The sequence below is a fragment of the Wolffia australiana genome, chromosome 18, assembly GCF_029677425.1.
Source record: "Wolffia australiana isolate 7733 chromosome 18, ASM2967742v1".
Classification (NCBI taxonomy): Eukaryota; Viridiplantae; Streptophyta; class Magnoliopsida; order Alismatales; family Araceae; genus Wolffia; species Wolffia australiana.
Window position 1 is genome coordinate 2,977,477 of NC_135852.1, and position 19,310 is coordinate 2,996,786.

Below are 19,310 nucleotides of genomic sequence, written 5' to 3' on the forward strand. Positions count from 1 at the left end.
GCCTAGAGAGAGGAGGTTCTTCAGCATATCGTAACTAAGTCTCTTCCTCTCTCCCTCTTGACCTGCACCTCCTTCCCTCTGAGCCCTAACCTACTTATACTACTTGTTCCCTTCGTTCAAATAAATCAGTGCACGAAGACCCAGCCATCACGCAGGAGACTCAGCCATCCCATCACACTGGTGACGCTCCCTCCCCCAACCCAAAGTTCCGTGTTTTCCCCCTTCTATCATTTTTGGATTCTCAAGCTGAACGAAGTGCATTTGGTGATTTTCATAGAAAATTATACATTTTTCAGAAGAATCAATCAAAAAACATATATATACAGGGTTGCGACAACATCTTAAAGATGAATAATCAATCCAAAAACATCTTTTTTCACAAAATTGTGTTCCAAACGAGTCTATCTCCATGCATGAATAATGAATATACTGTTGAACTATATATGGAAGGAGTCAAGAGAGAGAGAGATGAGAGAGGTAGTGAAAGGAGCAGGAAGTCAGTGAGAGAGGAACTTACAATAAACCCCTGGTGCTAACTGAGTTTGGCATTCCTCTGTTTTGTATGACTCCCTGATCTCTTCTGTCACTCAATTAGCACCAGGGGTTTATGCCAGCAATGGATATCTATACTGTCATTATATGTACCTTTCCTTATTTGTATTTTCTGTTTATTCCCTTTCTCTGTTCTTTTCTTTCTCAACGGTCCCAATAACATTAGGGCCCAATTATAACCCCATAAATGGGGATACACAGTAGAGGTGAGAAGTGATTTTTTGGTTTTCTTCTTAGAAACCCTACCAACTGCCAGTTCCACCGCTAGCAGAAGGGGAGGTCGGAAGAGTATCAACAGTTCATTGTAATTTGACTCTCTCAGGGGTTCCTTTCAAAAAATAAGGGTAGGAACCTCTGAGAGCCAAAGATACAAAAAAAAGAAGTCCATATTGAAGCTGAGAGAGAATATCCTAGATGAGGATACTAATATGAAATAATCTCCGTTAATGAAATATCTACCTTAAAAATTGATATAAGAAAACAAAAAATGATCCCTAGCATAGCCATGGAAAAGGAAGAAAGTTTTCTCGAAAGACTCATAACATTACCTGCTTTTTTTGCGTAGATTTCTGCCTCATGCTCTCTACATGATCTGCAAAATTTAGGGCCTCTTGCCACCATTTGTCCTCTTTGTTACAACAATCTAACGCCTCTTTTACGGGGTTGAAGTCAGAACCTTCAATGTGTAATGAATCTAGACTGCTGTTCATTTGCGAGGAGGGTGAAAAAGTCACTCCATCAGGGATCACATCCTTGGGCAGCGGGCAAAATGGAGAACGGTATCCTGATCAAAGGATCATGGTTACAAAAGGGTTTTAAACGAAAGAAGTACAACACATACCTTTACAATCAGGATCGTAGCATTTCTGGTAATAGATTCTACTTCTGAAATCAACAATATACATGACTGGAAAAGGGTAGAAGGATCAGTTCCAAAGCAATCCATTTATAAGTGTCTAAATATACTCGAATAAATACATATATATAAATTGTCATAGAAAATGATGTTTTATAAGGGTATGAAGATAAACTTTTAATTTCAATAAATAATCATACAAAACAGAGAAAAGAAAAAATGATGGAAAAGAAAAATACCATGATTGCTTTTATGCTCACGTCCAATTCTTTCACAGTATCTACTCCTAGACATACTGTAAATCATTAGCCCTAAATCTGAAAACCAGTACCAGCTCCTGATCTTTCCTGAAAAAATGAGAACAGTAAAACTCACAAAACGAACATGAGCCCTGATCCAAACACCAGTATAAAAAAAGTTTAAAATAAGGTCTACAATCCAATAAAAGGTTTCAGAGTTGTTTAATGTGCACTGAAAGATTAAAAACCAACAGGTAGGAAGATAACACATGCAAGTATTTTAAAAAATAAAGCTCATTTATTTAAAAAGACTCTCTGCCAATCAAGAAGAAAGATTCGGTGACTTTTCTCGTCAAAGACTTGAACAATGATATGATTCCCAGAGTCCATGTCAGCGCTATTTTTGTCCTTTGCATCAAAGATAGTGTCCATTTATCTAGATGTAGCTTTCTCCGAGGTAGGAAGGCACAAACCTGCCTTATTTTTAAGGAAGAAGGAACACAGTGGATTTGTGGAAGAACCGATTAGGCAAGAAAAGCCTAAAGAGGACTAACAGACACCAATCCAGGCCTGCCACCGCCACTTCATCTCTGTTCTCTTTATGTCTTCTTCCTACTCTATCTTGACCCATTTTCTCTTTTTCACTCTTTCTTTTACTCAAAATTTCTTCCTTGTTATAGACCTACATCAAGGTCTTTATGACTTGACAACCCCTTAAGTTGATCCACTATTTCTTAACAAATAGATGCAGGCACTGAAGGATTCTGGAAGCTCTCAGATCATCCTTGAATTGTAAATTTCATGGACTAAACTGACTGGAGAATTGTGATTGAGTCTGACTAAATTGGTTAATCAAGCTTAAAAAATGAAATCCATTTCACTCAGGAATGAATTTTTCAGTGATAATCATAAAAGCTAATGGTGTCTATAATCTAATAAAAAGAGTTCAACTTAATGATAATCAAAACTTCGAAGAAAATGAATAGAATGTAATAGCACCTGGAACATTTTCGAATGAGCCAACAACTTCAACAAATTTGTCCAAATTTTGGAATGGTGACTTCCCTTGCAAATATGTGCCCGGAAAGAGTTCTTGAGAATGATGCGCCGCCGATGCTCCCTGGAGATTAGGACCTCCCTCATGATTACTGCTGACCTAGACACACAGGGTTCAACATACTAAGCATGATTCTTGATCAAAAAATTACACCTATAAATCTATCAAAAAATACATAAATGACTAGCATATAAGCAAATTGGAATCCTAATACCCAAACCACATTTCTACTGCATATATGGCATTTTCCCCAAGTAATAAGCATGATTTTTTTTATCTTCTTGTTCACTCTCCTTCCTCTTGGTCGAGCCTTGAATCGCTGCCATCGCACGGACTTTGCCCTTCGCAGCTGCTCCCCCCCAAGAGTTCCTTCATGGTATCAGAGCTATGACTTCCACTGGTGATATTTCTCCACTCTGTGACACTTAACCAACTTATTTTCTTCTCGACCGTGACCTTAATCACCACATCTTATCCTGGAGGAAGAGCCCCTGCATAGGGCCATGACCCTCTAGGTGGCTTGGGAAGAGCTCCTGAATAGAGCCTTAATCCTGTGTTGATTGTGGATGCAGCTCTCAACATGAGCTGTATACCTACACAAGGAAGTTTCATTGTCCCTGCATATCATGGCCTCCAATTTACCCTATCTGTCATCTGAGTACATGAAAAATGCTTTCTAGATTCCTAGAATACCTGAGCTATACAAACTATATCTTTAGCCATCACAACCTCCTTGAATGGGCTGAAAATGTAAAGATGATTATCTTTGGATGTCACAAGCTCAAACACTTCACTGAACTGTCATCAAATGAGGACAAACCGTTTCAGCTGGTTGGAAGCTGATGCCTTATTAAGGGCTGGGTATTGGACACCAATGACCCCCCATAGGCCGTCACCTCCTACTGCTTCCCACTGTTAAGGAGTTATAGAATAGGGAACATCCAATACACTCCAAACAGAACGACAAATCCCACATCACTTTCTTAGTTATGAAGTCAATCAGCTTGACCTAGGGTGATATGAGCTTATGGGAATATGCATTGACCTTGGAGACTGTTTGGAATGAACTGGATTATTACAGACCAGTCAAGAACCCAGAGTCTGAAGAGAGCCCATGTCTTAGAAGACCACAGCCATAAATTTATTGCAGGACTTAAACTTTTTGTTTGACACCCTGAAGAGAATGCTATTGAACAGAGAGAGTACTCCTATGTTGGTGGATGCCGTTAAGATGCCCTTATACAAAGAAAGCAGATTAAAATCTTTGAAAGGCAATGACCGATCCAAGAAATCACCGCATTTGGCTCTACGGCAGTAGGCCAAAAGTCAGCTCCAGTCACGCATAGGGAAGATATTTTCAGCTTCCTTGGATGGCTATCAACCCTACGGATGATCCGAAGGCTACATCTCATCTGGAATCACGGTCAGTGGATCCTGGACTCAGGAGCTCCATCTCACCTGGCTTAACTTGGGGGGCCGAATTTAGAATTGAACATTCCCAAGAGTTTCAATTTTGATATTTTTGAAATTTTAGTGTTAGAAGGATTCATTTTACTAGGAACCCCTGCAAGCAAAGTTGCAGTGTGGCCAATGTAACTGTCGGAGGGTAACCAAGTTGGGGGTTCAAAAACCAAAAGAAAAAACATGCGGTGCTATTGGAAAAGTTTCAAGAAGCTTTCAATACATTTGTGATTTCTATCAATGATGTGCTTGTTTCTGTGAACCTTCAAAGGAAGGTCCAGTAAATATGACAAAGGTTTTTACAGGTCTTTATTCAAAATTGTTGAGCAGAGAATATCAACCCTTATTTCCTTAATTTCTCTTATTTTCCTTTGGACTTCTGCAATTAGTGGGGCCAACGACATAGTTGGCCCGCTATGGTAGTTTAAGTGACTTATTTCAGCCAGTGTGAATTACGTCACTTAAACACACTTTTATGTCCTAAATGTGCTCTAGAGTGGCAAGGGTCTTCCCTCCCCCTCTACTTTACCCTCCTTCAACACTCCAACAAGTTCAAACATTGTACGTGAACAGTTTTTAATCCAGTTTTTAGATCGAAGACAGAAACCTGCATGAGGTTGTGGGTAGGTATCTCATCTTCAAATGCAGGCCGTGTCTGTTTTATGAAACTTTCCTGAATTCCATCAACATTACAAATACAGAGACAGCTTCAAAACCATCTCTACTAATCTGAGAAACAAGAGGACCAGAAGAGCTATTTTGCTTTCCTCAAGATACAGTTGCTGTGCCTAGGATATCCAATGGCAGTTTGTTGATACAAGCTTACCCTTAGAATACCTTAGGAGGATGATTTCTAGATGCACACATGCCGACCATCCGCCTCATAATAAAGCAGAAATAGACCTGGAATGGAAGAAGCTTTTCTTGGAGGTCAGACTAGGCTGGAATGATCCTCCTGATCAAATGGGAGCCTAGACTGATCTGACTAGCTTTTGCTTGCTCTTATATCAATCTCCTATTACTCTTATTATCTCGCTGTCATCTCCTTTTATTGAATTCTTTTATCCTTAAAGTTATCTTTCTCAAAAGTATGACATTATGGTGCCTGTGTCATTATTGCTTGATCGCGCTTTTCATTCTTTGGCAACTCTTGGAAAAGAAGCCTTGTGTATCAGTCCCCTACACATTTATAGTTTCATCTGCAGGTTTGAAAAAAAGATATGGCATAAAAAAGAGCCAGATCATTTGTTTCTTTTCATACCCAGAGTGCAGTATATTATTACGTCACTTGCATAGGGTATTAGACACGGTTTGATAAAGTCCTAACCTCAAGATCAAAGAGAAGGCTTTTGCCACAGTCTAGATCTGGCTTGCAAACAAGAAACCTCTTGCATTCCGCATCCATTCTGCAGATTAAAGACTCCATAAATATCTCCTTCTCAGCCTGGAAAACATTATAAACAATTACAATCACCGTCGTTATCTAAGAACATTCATGAAACCATAGAACCAAACTGCTATTATATGCATTCCTAAACAGGAATGCATATAATGGCTGGTAACTGTATAAAAGGAAAAAGGGAAGCTAATTAAGATGCAAAAAATGCTTATTTAGAAAATTATGACTTACACAATTTATCTGATTTTGTTTTCAAGAAAAACACAATTTATCTGATGATTGAATTTTGAAGATCATAAATTAGCATCCATCAAAACTTCAAAAGAATGAACATCAATATTACAATATAAAAACAGTATAAACAAGCACACATCTACCTGAATAACAAATGTCAGATGATACAATATCATGTTAAGTCAGCAGGAAAAGGGAAAAGAGAATGAATGATATGAGATGGTCTTAATAAAAGGAAATACTGTTAATGAAGTCCTACACGTGATACCAATGTGGGCAAACAAGAAAATATGGCTGTTGCCATATTTCCCTTTGCTTTTGTATCTCCCCGATGAGGGGCAAAACAGTCTTTTTGTTTGCCAAGATATCTGCAAATAATAACCCTAAGAAATGAGAAGAGAGACGAACATTGTTATTTGCCATATCAAATGCTTCCGCTCTTACATGGTATCAGAGCCTGTGAATAGATGGAACCAACACCATCACTAGGAATTGACAACTTGCACGTTCTATAAACATCTTGATCGGCAACAGGTTGTCCATAGATCCGTGGTTCAGGTGTGATAGTTTCACTTATTTGCACTGTAGCTTGTATATTGTTCTTGGTCGCAACCCACAGGGATTTACTCTTGCTCTTGGCTTTCTTGCAACCTAGAACAATTTTCTCTTGATCTTGCGATTGGCTGCAACCAATAGCAATTTGCCACTGATCTCACTCTGGCTTGCAATCATAGTATCCGCCTCCCCTTGAATTCCAACTAGAGTCTGATAGGAGCCAAATTAGTAATTTCAAACGCCAACATGCAAGTGCGGAGGTACGTACAGACCCTTATTAATTTTGAAGGAGCTTGAAGACTTTAAATAAGAGGAATCACCCTCAAGAAAAGACAGCTGCAAATTTGGGGAAGGCTGGCTACAGTCGAAAGGGTGTGGAGATCGTCCAGACCAGACGAGAGGAGCCAATCCTCCAGGCCAGGCAATTCTTTTTGGTTGGATTAGCTGATCTGACGAAGTCCCTCTTCTATCGTTCATCATATCTACCTACCAACATCATCACTCTCTTCTTCCTGTCACCATCATCTTTCTTCTTGTCTTGAACATGATGAGTGGCTGCTTACGATTCACCCTCATTTTAGAATATTCCTGCAAGTTATCATTTTCGATATTGCACAAAGTAATACGGCGTCAAGGGTACTGTATCCGATTCTCATTTATATGAATCTAGAAGAGGTCAGACGACTTGCCTATCTAGGTGAGAAACGTGAGTTTTTCATGGCCAAGGAAGAAACAATGATAAGTGCAAACCTTGGTCCAACACGCAGCATGATGCATTTGGGGGAAAATGGTATTCGTATCACCCTCAAATACCACCTCCCAACTTATTTACGGGTCATTACCTCTATCAATAGATGTGATATGTTTTGTATATTTCTTGCCCTCGGGACCAACTCTATCACTTGACAGAAAATAATCCTGATCCTACAGGCCCATCGTACATGAAATAGCAGTGTGCGGAGGATGTCTTATATCTAACGCTTCCAGGCCTAAGCCAAGCTTACAGGGATTTTGATGTGGTTAAATCTGTGTAAGATACTGCACAAAAGCATTTTTCTAAGCATGAGGATGAATCCAAAATTGCTGATTTTGTGGATAGATCCCTGCGTCTTCTTTAAGAACAGCGGATGGCATTAGGATATGCAAACAATCTTGAAGCCTTGTGGATAAAAATCGACTCCGACCGACCTTCTCCAAACAACTCCATTGACAGGGAATATGTATTACATAATTGAGTCTACCATTATCTGAAGGGGTTATGTCCTGAATTTGAGGAGGTTCTGTCTCAATTTTTTGACATTGAACATGAGTTCAATTGTGAAGACATTGTCATCAAGGTTTGAAATCAGGAAGGACGTTGGGTCTTACTCCTGAAGATGGAGAAGCTATTGTTGAAATGCAGCATGCCTTGTGAAGCCTCAAAGAGGAACCTGTGGACCATCTGAACAGCCATTTTGAGGACAGAAAAAACCACGAGACACAGTAGAAACTTGCCGAAAATTGCACAGCAAACCCCAACAGTCAGTAGAGGAAACAGCACTACTCAATTCTCTACTCAGGAACCTGATGAGTGGAGAATTTTCTTTTACCCATTGCCAAAACATATGGCAATGGTGTTAGAGAGAAAATGGTGTTAGCAAAGATAACGTCAAACACAAATAACATAGCTTTTTCCCTTTTTACAGTCTTATCCAAAAGTCTTTGTAACTGTATATATGTCCATTTCATTTTTTGACCGTTGAAACCCATAACCCTTGAACGCCGTATAACTTTAAGGCTTCCCTGCCCTTGCAAGTTAAGTTCTTTCCACCTCTATTTTTATCGTTTTCTCTCCTCTGCTGCTCACATTTGAAGCTCCCTCCATGGAGATCTAAAGCTCCCTCACTGGTCTCGTGGAGGCTCATCGGAACAGTCAGATCTCTCCCAAGCCTTGGACGTTGGTTGGTCTATTTGCGTTCATAGTATCAAAGCAGGACATCCAGGTGTCATTGTTTCGTTTTTATGCAAATCTTTTCTTATCTTCTGCTGCTTAAACTGTTCTTCTTGGGGAGAGCCATAAACGAGTCTGTGGTGTGTATCCTACCATAGACAGGGCCAAAACCCCAATCAGCCCATTGCCTATGTTTTGCATAACTCAGGAACCTGATACTCAGGGAACTGATAGCTCAGCCCATTGCCTATGTTTTGCATAACTCTCGATTCTCTACTCAGGAACCTGATAACTCAGGCAATGGGTCTATAACACCATTGCCTATGTTTTGGAAGACCGAGTTCACAAATTCATCTCTGGCCTTAGTTCACAGTTTGACACGCGTAAGACCTTATTGATCAATAGGGAGCGAATGCCCACCTTTGAAGAAGCTGTAAGCCTTGCCATCAGAGAGGAGAGTCGTATGCAATCTGTTATTATAGACCTTACTCAAGAAACCACTGCCTTTGGAGCCAAAGCATCCGGCAAGAGACCTACTCATTGTGGAACTACTGAACGAAGGAGTCAGATTGCACCCATGGCAGCTGATCCTAAAGGACACCTCTGGTGCAGGTACTGTGGCAAACGGCGCCATACTAAAGACGCCTATTGGAAGCTCCATAGCAAACCGCAACAAAGTCAGAAGAAAACATTTATGAGCCAAACACATGAGGATGTTCCATGGAGATTCCCACAGGGGCAGACATTGGCCAGTGCCGTCACTCAACATCAGGGTTCCTCTATTGGAGAGGCTCCCAGTACCACTGCGATGACTACAGCTGCTTCTGATGAGGAGATCAAGAAGCTCCGGCAGGAACTTGATCGGATGCGGCAGATGGTGGAAGCTCCATCAGTTGCTCCATCAAATGCCTCATCTGGTACGTCTCCTTATGCCTATCTATCAGCTAACCTCATCTCACTCAGCCGACTGAGAAAATCAATTGCTCCATCAAATTCATGATTTGTTTATCACTGAAAATGGGTGTGTTCTTGTGAACCAAACTACCGGGCAGAAGATTAAGCTTGCTGAGGAACGCCAAGGCCTGTACTACCTTGAGGAGCAGATGGGCGGCGCCACTCCTGGAATTGTTCCAGAGGCCTTTCAGGGCATCTCATCGACCTCAAGAGAGGCAATGTAGCTCCATAAGCTACTTGGGCATCCCTCTTTTCAGACTTTACATTTAATGTTCCCAAATGTTTGTACTAGTTTATGTACTTTGGACCTTGTATGTGACACTTGTCAATTGGCCAAGCACACCCGAACTCATTACCCCCTTTCTTCACACAAATGCTTGCATCCATTTGAGTTAGTTCATAGTGATATTTGGGGGCCTGCACCAGGACCAGCTATAGGAGGTAATCGATGGTTCATTACTTTCATTGAAGACTGTACCAGGATATGTGGGTATATCTTATGCCCCAAAAGCTGACTCAGCTAAAATAATTATTAAATATTTTAAAATGATTCAGTTACAGTTTAACACGAGGATTCAACAATTCCAGTCAGATAATGCAAAAGATTACGTAAAATATGAGTTCAGAAACTTCTTTAAAGATGGTGGGGTGGTACATGAAACCTCATGTGTGAATACACCTCAGCAAAATGGTATAGCTGAAAGGAAGAATAGACACATTTTAGATGTCACTAGGGCACTACTTTTCAACAATAATGTTCCTACTTAATTGCGGGAGATGCACTACTAACAGGCACGCATCTAATAAATACTTCACCTACAAGGATACTGGGGAACAAAATCTCAATAGAGGAACTTCAACAATATATGCAGGGTGTTCGACTGTGATCACCACTTCCCTTAACAAATTTTTGGCTGCACAGCATATATACATTGCTATGTCACAAGAAAGTTAGAACCTAGAGCGCTTAGATGTATTTTCGTTGGTTATTCCATGGCTCAGAAAGGTTATAGGTGCTATGATCCCAAAGAACGAAAATATTATGAGACCTTGGATGTAACTTTCCATGAGCATATTCCACTCTTCCAGTGATGAATGGCGTTGCTAGCAAACCCCTAGTGTCAGCAAGCCATCATTGAATGCCTGAAGATAGAACTAGCAAACCACATGGGCAAACTACATCTACCACAGAACCGATGAGCATACAGTTCCCCACAGCGTCTCAGGAGGGCACTATTACCCAGATGGAACAAGGCAGACAAACTAGTATGTGTGGGGCGAAGAATCAACTGACTGCGTCAATAAATAGATTCGGTGAGCAAGTCTATCACAGGAAGAGTGCGGGAAAACAATACACATTCCTCCCTGCAACAAGTGGTGAAAAGGAGAGCATCAACTATCCTATTCAGGCATACCTTTCTCCTAAACTTCTCACATACTCTTACCAAGCATTTATCTCGAAAGTTGGTACCTACTACCTTGACAGAGGCACTGCGAGATAGGAATTGGAATGCGGTGATGGATGAAGAAATGTCAGCATTAAACAAGAGTAATGCTCAGGTCATATGCTAAGAAAGGCCAGACATTTCATATGCTCAGGTCTAGTCAGTCAATTCATGCAAAATCCTTGGGAGATGCATAAAAGGGCTGTTCTTTGCATACTCAGATATCTGAAGGGGACTCCAGGATATGGGATTACTTCTATGAGAAATACAACCATGGATCTTGAAATTTATACTGACGCTGATTATGCAGGTAACATCATCGATTGCCGATCTTCTACTGGGTATTGTGCTTTCCTCTGAGGGAACCTGATCTCTTGGAGGAGTAAGAAGCAGCAGGTCGTCTCTCGATCTAGTGCAAATGCAAAATTCAGAGCCATGGCACATGGTATCTGTGAGACACTATGGCGGAAGTCTGTCCTAGAAGACTTAAAGATCTCATTCAGAACTCCCATCAAGCTAGTCTGCGACAACAAGTCAGCCATATAGATTGCACGGAACCCAGTCCAGCATGATAAAATCAAGCACGTTGAAGTAGATCGGCACTTTATTAGAGAAAAATGGAAAAGTGGTCTTATAAGCACACCCTATGTGAAGTCGTAAGATCAATGTGCTGATATATTAACAAAAGGCTTGCATAGCCCTGCACTTCAAAGACTCACTGGCAAGCTGGGAATGAGGAACATACATCCTTCAGCTTGAGGGAGATTGTTAGCATCGATAATGTCAAACACAAAATAACGTAGTTTTTTCCTTTTTTACAGTCATACCCAAAAGTCTTCGTAATTGTATATATTCATTTTTTGACTGTAGAAACCCATAACCCTTCAACGCTGCATAAATTTGGGCTTCCCTGCCCTTGCAAGTTAAGTTCTTTCCACCTCTATTTTTCTCGTTTTTTCTTCTCTGCTGCTCGCACTCGAAGCTCTCTCCATGGAGATCTAAAGCTCCCTCACTGGTCTTGTGGAGGCTCATTGGAACAGTCAGATCTCTCCCTAGCCTTGGACGTTGGTCTATTTGCTTTCAAATGAAAACTAGGCAATATGACACAGCTGAAGGAAGAAATCAATCAACTGCAGAACCTCATTATGAATCATTCTGACATTGTGGGTCCACGTCCTCGGCACATTCAGGTATATCCTATTGTTTAAACATTAATTCCCCATCCAAATATCGACCTCACTCATGGATCTTAGACTCTGGTGAACAGGTCATAAGACACCAGACAAATCCTGGTTTTTACAGTATGAAACTTACCCTAGCAATAGGAAAGTTCAGACTGCCGATGGCGCGTTCCTTCGGTACTTTGGTATTGGTACCCTTCAAATTGGATGTATTGGGACACTAATGCATGTTTTGCATAATCCAAAACTATGCATTAGTCTGCTCTCAGTGCAACAACTAGCCCAGATTTCACGTATAAGCTGATCTTTGATGAAATTGATGCCTTTCTTCATAACAAGGTTGCAGGCCAGAAGCATGGGCTAGCTAGGATTCGTAATGTCCTCTACCATTTATGAGCCTCCTCCTAGGATGATGACACGAAGTCTATGGCTGCCACTACAATATCAGCAGGAGAGGCACGAGTTTGGCAACTTCACCGACAGTAGGGCACCAATCTTTCCTAACCTTAAAAACTATGTTTCCAGATTTATTTCATGGATTAAAAATGAACAAATAGGTATGTACAGTGTGCCACTTGGCCAAATGCAAGAGAGCTACTTATCCTCCCTATGTGGTTAGGTTGTCCACGGTATTTGAGATGATTTACACAAATATGTGGGGCTCCCTCCCATTCTCTGACTTGCATGGTTTTTGCTGGTTCCCTGTTTTTGTGGATGACGTAAGTGGATTCTTATGGATTCATCTTATGAAAGCCAAATCATAGGTTCCCACGTGAAGAATCAGCAGATGAGCTGTGGTAAGGGATGAAATGCCACTTGAACCCACAGCTAGCTGGTTCTCCCCCCTATTATGAGTGGATTTGTGCCTATGATCAAACGTCAATTTGGGGCCCAGATTAAGCATTTTTGAACTTACATGGGAAAGGTTCATAAATTATCTCATGACTATTCTCTTTAGAGAGCAGGGTATTATCCATCAATCCTTATGCGCTTATACCCCTCAACAGAATGGGGTAGCTGAACACAAGTTGGGACATATTTCATTGAAAAACTTGCACCATATCAAGTCAGAGTAATGTACCAAAAGCATTTAGGGGTGAAATACTCTATTGTCAGTTGACACCATACCCTCGCAAACAAGTTAGATCCATCTGCTCAAACCTGTGTCTTTCCAGGATACTCCCATACACAGGATGGATACAAGTGTTATGATCCCCCTACACGTTTGATGTTTATCTCCAAATACATAACTTTTAATGAAAGTTTTTTCTATCAGCAATGAGCAGCTGACTTCATAGACACATTACCCGCTGTGTTGACCAAGGATGACCAGACTATGTTCAGTCTCCACATACCTCCTCACATATCTGGTTCTCCTTTAGTCATACCCTCAGACCTGTCAAGTTCACAACAACCAACATAGTTCTCTTCGCCTCCTATGTCTACAGATGTACCAGAATCAGGTTAAAGGCAAATAGAAATGGAACAACATGGGGGCCAAAAAGGTCACACGGGAACAACAGGTTGAGTTGGTGAGACCCTCCACAGTAAACAAAGTCAGGGCAATTAAGGGGCTGAATGGGGAAGGAGCACTGTGCCCTCATGGTTTCCCCGTTTTCTCCTTAAACGAGGTTCGGGAATTGGTTAAAGTAGAGTATGGACTTGCTGGAGAAGTTTCGATGAGGAAACTGTGGGTTAGAGAGAATTAACAGGTCACATTAATTCCACCTATCGAAATGCCCAGGAGCAGTCAACGTTGGTGACTTTCCACCCATCTTCTTATCAAATTCCATCTACCTCATCATGGTGAAGGTTCTGGCACGCAGACTCCGAGAGGTGATTAGTGATCTCAATGGCCCGTTTCAATCAACTTTGATACCAGGTCGGCAGCCAAGTGACAGAACCAAGTTGCAGGTGAAATCCTAGCAGCTTGCAGAGAAATGGAACTAAATCTTTCATGTGGAAAGTTAATTTTCTAAAGCCTATGACTTTATTGATTGGGAATTTCTGTGGGACTCTATGAGGTAGAGAGGATTTCCAACCTAGTGGGTACAACGGGTCCAAAAGATCCATTACATCCCATTCATTCTCATCACTGGTAAATGGAATATTGGAGCGTGGTTGGATCCACCCATATGGGGGAAGGGCTCCGGCAGGGATACCCTTTGGCACCACTAGTTTTCATCCTAGAGGTGGATGCATTGGCAGTATGTAGAACTAGTGTATGTGCTTTGGCTTGCTTATTTAGATTTCAGACAGTGAGGTTCCCAACAGGCATTTCACTTTTGCAATATGCTGATGACACGACTTTCTTCATGGAAGGCTCTGTGGAAGATGCTAAAAACCTAACTGTTTTGCTAGACCTGTTCACCAATTTCTCAACGGCAGGATCCGTGTTGAATCCTGCTCTCTCCTTCTCACTGGTAGCACTTGACGGCTAGGGTTTGTGAGAAAACAAAAAAACAAGAGAGGCATCTTCTTACTAACTCACCGTGGCCAGGATTAATACAAGTTACATTGTAAATGGGCCTGGCCCTGTAACAGCCCTTGATTAGCCTCATGGGTAGCAGCCTTACCCAAGGATGGTATACAAGTACATAACTGGAAAAAAGAGTTAAAGAGACAAAGAAAGACTTTGGCTACCACCCCCCTAAAGTTAGGTACACATTAGCCGTGACCAGCTTGACCGCTAGCTTTTATACTTCTGGTCCTGGTAGGTCTTTAGTGAAGATATCTGCTTCCTGATTGGCAGATCAAACGAAGGAAATAGTAATGATGCCAGCCTCTACCTTTTCTTTTATAAAGTGTCCCTCTATCTCAATACACTTTGTTTTCTCATGCTGGTCTCGACTGTCGACGATGGCAATTGCTGACTGGTTATCGCGATGGACTTTGATGGGGTCTGCTTGTGTAATTCGCAACTCTATTAGGATTCCTCTAATCCATAGGCCTTCACAGATGCCTTTAGCAAGAGCTTTGAGTTCTAACTCTGCACTTAACCTTGCAACAACTTGTTGTTTCTTACTCCTCCACATTACCAGACTAATGAAAGAACATTGCCCGGCAGTGGATCTATGGTCCACAACTGATCCAGCAAAGTCTGCATCGATATAGATATTTACTGCTACATCACCTGTTTGGCCAAATAGGAGCCCTTCCCCACAGCTCTCTTCGGTATGCCAAGACTCAGGGAGCTGTTTGTAGATGAATTTCCTGTGGATCATTCAAATGCTGACTCAGCACTCCCACAGCATAGGCGATATCTGGCCAAGTATGTTTAAGATAATTCATTCTCCCAATAAGTATTTGATACGATTCTCGATTAACTGGTGCACTCTCCTCCCCCTTTCCCAGCTTCATATTGGGGTTTATAGGATTTGGTGCTGGCTTACAGGCTATCTTTCTACTCTCCTTCAACAAGTGAAGTATGTACTTGTCCTGATAATAAAGGTTCAATCCTTGTAATGGGCTACCTGAATTTCAAGAAAATTATGCAATTTTCCCCGTGACATAATAGCAAGTTCCTGAGATAGGCATCTTCCCAGTCGCTGCTGCATCATTTCCGGTAACAATAATATCATTAATGTAGACCAGTGACACAGTCAATTTCTCATCTGTGTCATGTTTAAAGAACATGGTATGGTCCCCATTACTCTGGAGATATCTGAGCTGCTTTGTAGATTTCATACACTTCCCAAACCAGTTGCAAGGCGATTGTTTTGAGCCCACATAAGGCCTTCTTCAGTTTACATACCACTTTCCTATCATCCGAAAGATTCTAGTCAGGCGGAGAAGAGATATGTACTTCTACATTAAGCTCGCCAAGTAGAAACGCTTTCTTGACATCTTACTGTTATATCTCCCAGCTGAAGTGAGCTGCAAGCACAACTAATATTCTGACTATACTTAACTTTGCCACAGGAGCAAATGTCTCAAAAGTATTCTATACCAAATGATTGAATACAGCCTCTCGCAAAAAGGCATGCTTTAAACCATTTAAGTGTTCCGTCTGAGTGATACTTTGGCAAATATACCCATTTAAGCCCAATTCCACGACTTTTCCACCTGGACCAGGTTAGAAGCACGAGTAACTAGGTTGTAGATATGCTGATCAATAACTCGCTTGGACCTACTCTGTGAACAGTCCCATATTCCTTTTGCAGTCTTTAGGAACAATAATTTTTTGAACCGTTGCCCATGCTTCCCAAGAACCACACATGGACTACAGAGTCTTCTTGCTTCCACACTTTGTAACTCGGATCTTCAGAATCAACCACCCTCGCTAGATGATCCAGCAATCACAATCCCACCAGGTCAGCAATCTCTTTGTGCACTACTAGCTGGAGTTGCCTTACTCGTGCACAAATGGAAGCCCTAGATTAGGGGTTTGATACCATGTCAGAATCCTGATGTCTCTCTGTTTCACTCTCTAGTAGCACTTGACGGCTAGGGTTTGTGAGAAAACAGAAAACAAATGCATCTTCTTACTAATTTATCGTGGCTTGTATAAATACAGGTTACATTGTTCATGAGTGTGGCCCAGTAACCCTTGAGTAGCCTCATAGGTAATGCTGAAGAAAAAGACCGTGGCTAACACTCAGGGTTACAAATCAACCAAGCAAAATCCTCCTTTGTTGGCTTTGTACTATCACAGGAAGAACAGGCCCCCACAAATCTGCAACTTCCTAACTAAAGGGCTATCCTGTGATCTCCATGAGTCACTTGTGTCCAACATACAAACGGTCTACATGTGATACAAAGGTCTACTCATCTTATTGATCTATTCATCTTAGCTTTCCTGGTATTTTGTATCTTTATGTTAAGGGGAAAGACTATCTTTTTGTTTGCTTAAGTATTTTCATAAAATAACCTAAGAAATGAGAAGAAAGACGAACGTTTTTATTTGCTCCATCAAAAGCTTCCTCCCTTAAAACACCAATTTCAAAAAACTTTAAAGTAATGTCACAAGAATTGACAAACATTTGCCTCATAAAACAAAGAGATGAATGGTTTTTCAGTGACACAATCAACAGCTGAAGTAAGAAAACTACTCACGAGAAGTTCACATGTAAGCTTAATAAACCAATCTAACTGTATCGCATAAAAAATGAAACCTACGTCAAGGATAAGAGAATAGATCAATAAGATGAACAGATGCCAGGGATGTGGCATCATAAGAACCTTTTCAAAGAACAATATAATGATTGAATGACATTTCTATAATGGTGAATAAATTCCTGACGGGATGATAGTCCCCAAAAATATGCCCATACCATATTTTCAGTTTTGAAGCGTCTGGTTGGCACAAGTATAGAATTCTTTCCAGCCTTTGAAGAAGAAACTAGACGGAAACACCTATTTCTTGAATAAACCCCCGTGTCAATAAAAATTTGAGATCCTGACTCAAGAGATGAAATATTTCTTTTGATAAATAAGTTTTCAAGCTGCGGAGCTTTCTCACTAGCTGATTTAATCAGAGAACACACCTGCAAAAACCATAAATATTTTAAGTAGCTATAAGTTTTCCAATTTCTGAACACCTTATAGCTTATCGTCCTATAACAACATGCCTTTTTTATTCACCAAATCAAGGTATCAGAAATCAACAGAAAAGCACGAGAGATTAAGATCTTGCATGGCTAGATCATCTAAATGGAGAAGGATCTTTCAAAACATACCAACACTAAAACAATGATACAGCCTACATTGTATTCATCAAGCTGTAGCCAAGTAAACCCATACCAGAAGCTAAAATGTGACCTTAAGAGTAACATTAAATAGAGATGAAAAGACTATACTGGCAAACACAAATATACCTTCTAGAGAGACATTTAAGTCTAACCATCGAATAAAAGTATGATGATGCCTTACTCAATTGGAGGATATCAATGAATTCCCAATGGAAAATGCCATGAGGCACTTTGATCATCTCAAAAGAATCTAAGAATTACCAGAATTAGAAAGTTGTCCTTAAAAATCACAGAATACAGATGAACTGGAATGGAGAACGAGCTGAATCTGAATAGGAAAAGAAGAATATTGGATCCTTCAATTGGATCTGAATAAGAAGAAAAGGGGGAAGTGAATAGGAATAGAATATTGAATAGCAAGCTGAATCTGTCTTGCCGCATTCTGGAACAGGAGAATTTCCAAGCTCTAGCCCAAGGTCAACCTCACTTCAACTGACTTCAAGAAGTGGGCTTCTAGTCATCCGTCGTCTTGTATTTTTATATTCTGTCCATTCATCCTCTCACACATGGCTTGAAGCGCTATGTGTGAGCCATTTCATTTTCTTCCTCCTTTTCCGATGACAAGGGTTCATGAAAAGGAATGATCCTCGATCTATCTCCTTTATATGAAAGAGCATTAAAACAGATGTCCTCCTGTATAAGAAGGTACAGAAAATAAAATTAAAATTAATAAAAGAAAGGAGAAGAGAGGCAGGGACTGAGTATTATGGTCCCATTAAAAGGCATGACACATTTTACATCTCCATAAATGCAAGCACAACCCAACACGTGCAAACTAAGGTACGAACTAAGGCCTTACTACGGACTTATCATGGCAAGAAGAAATGCAAGCACAACCCAACACGTGTGAACTAAGGTACACATGTGACTTCAAATGAATAAAGTTGGGAAACCGACGGCTAAAAATAGGAGGGAATCAAGAATCTTCTGCCTTTGTCACCAAGAGGGGAGGTCCAATTCAACTCAACTCTCACCATACATGACCCTGCCCAAAGAGATGATTCCAGACATGTCCTCTTCGTTATTTACTTATCTTTGATTCTCAGCACTAAACTATGTCACTGGTTATTCCTATTCTGAAACACTCTTGTCCACCTGTTGGGCACACATTGTCATTTATTTCCATATCTCTCCTAGTTGAGTATATTGGATTTCTGTCGATCACAGATTTCCAGCAGCGAAGAAACCAGGAACTTAACAGGTTTGAAAGCCACTTTTAAAGGGTCCAACCCAAGCGGGAAAAAGCTTTCTGAAGTAGATACAAAGGTGATGAATGATTGAAGGTAAAATATAACTGTCAACATCTGATAATAATGTCCCGCATATTCTCAAAGGAGATCCTCCCAATTTTTAATTTTAGGGATTGACACCGATGCTGATTTGATTAAGATGTTGACATGAATGTTTCCCTTGTCGTCCAAAAGATTCCTGACGTCCTAGTTGAGCAGCTGGCATGAACACCAAAATGTGTCTAATTCTCTTTGTAAGGCTTGCACTGGGGTTAAAATACTCCAAAGTCACACGCCAGTGCTGATGCCAAAATGACAACAGTTAAGGAGAAAGAATGGCTTTCCTCCAAAGGCCATTATCTTACTCCCTCCCCTGGTTAATAAGGGAATTATGGAATGATTTGATCAGTAATTGGCCTATAAGGCCTTATCATATTCTTCCACGTGTAGAGTCTCATAGGACCTGTC

General features: G+C 40.7%; 1 protein-coding gene across 1 annotated transcript in view; it reads right to left on the reverse strand.

The window, feature by feature from the left end:
• LOC144715256 (DNA primase) overlaps nucleotides 1–19,310 on the reverse strand; it is a 35,958-nt gene that overhangs the window by 761 nt on the left and 15,887 nt on the right. Inside the window, exons 8-13 of the mRNA XM_078590191.1 lie at nucleotides 17,137–17,349; nucleotides 5,493–5,609; nucleotides 2,647–2,803; nucleotides 1,648–1,755; nucleotides 1,394–1,459; nucleotides 1,101–1,336 (exon numbers count right to left, since the gene is read on the reverse strand). Coding sequence (XP_078446317.1) covers nucleotides 1,101–1,336; nucleotides 1,394–1,459; nucleotides 1,648–1,755; nucleotides 2,647–2,803; nucleotides 5,493–5,609; nucleotides 17,137–17,349 — 897 coding nt within the window. The remainder of the gene's footprint in view (nucleotides 1–1,100; nucleotides 1,337–1,393; nucleotides 1,460–1,647; nucleotides 1,756–2,646; nucleotides 2,804–5,492; nucleotides 5,610–17,136; nucleotides 17,350–19,310) is intronic.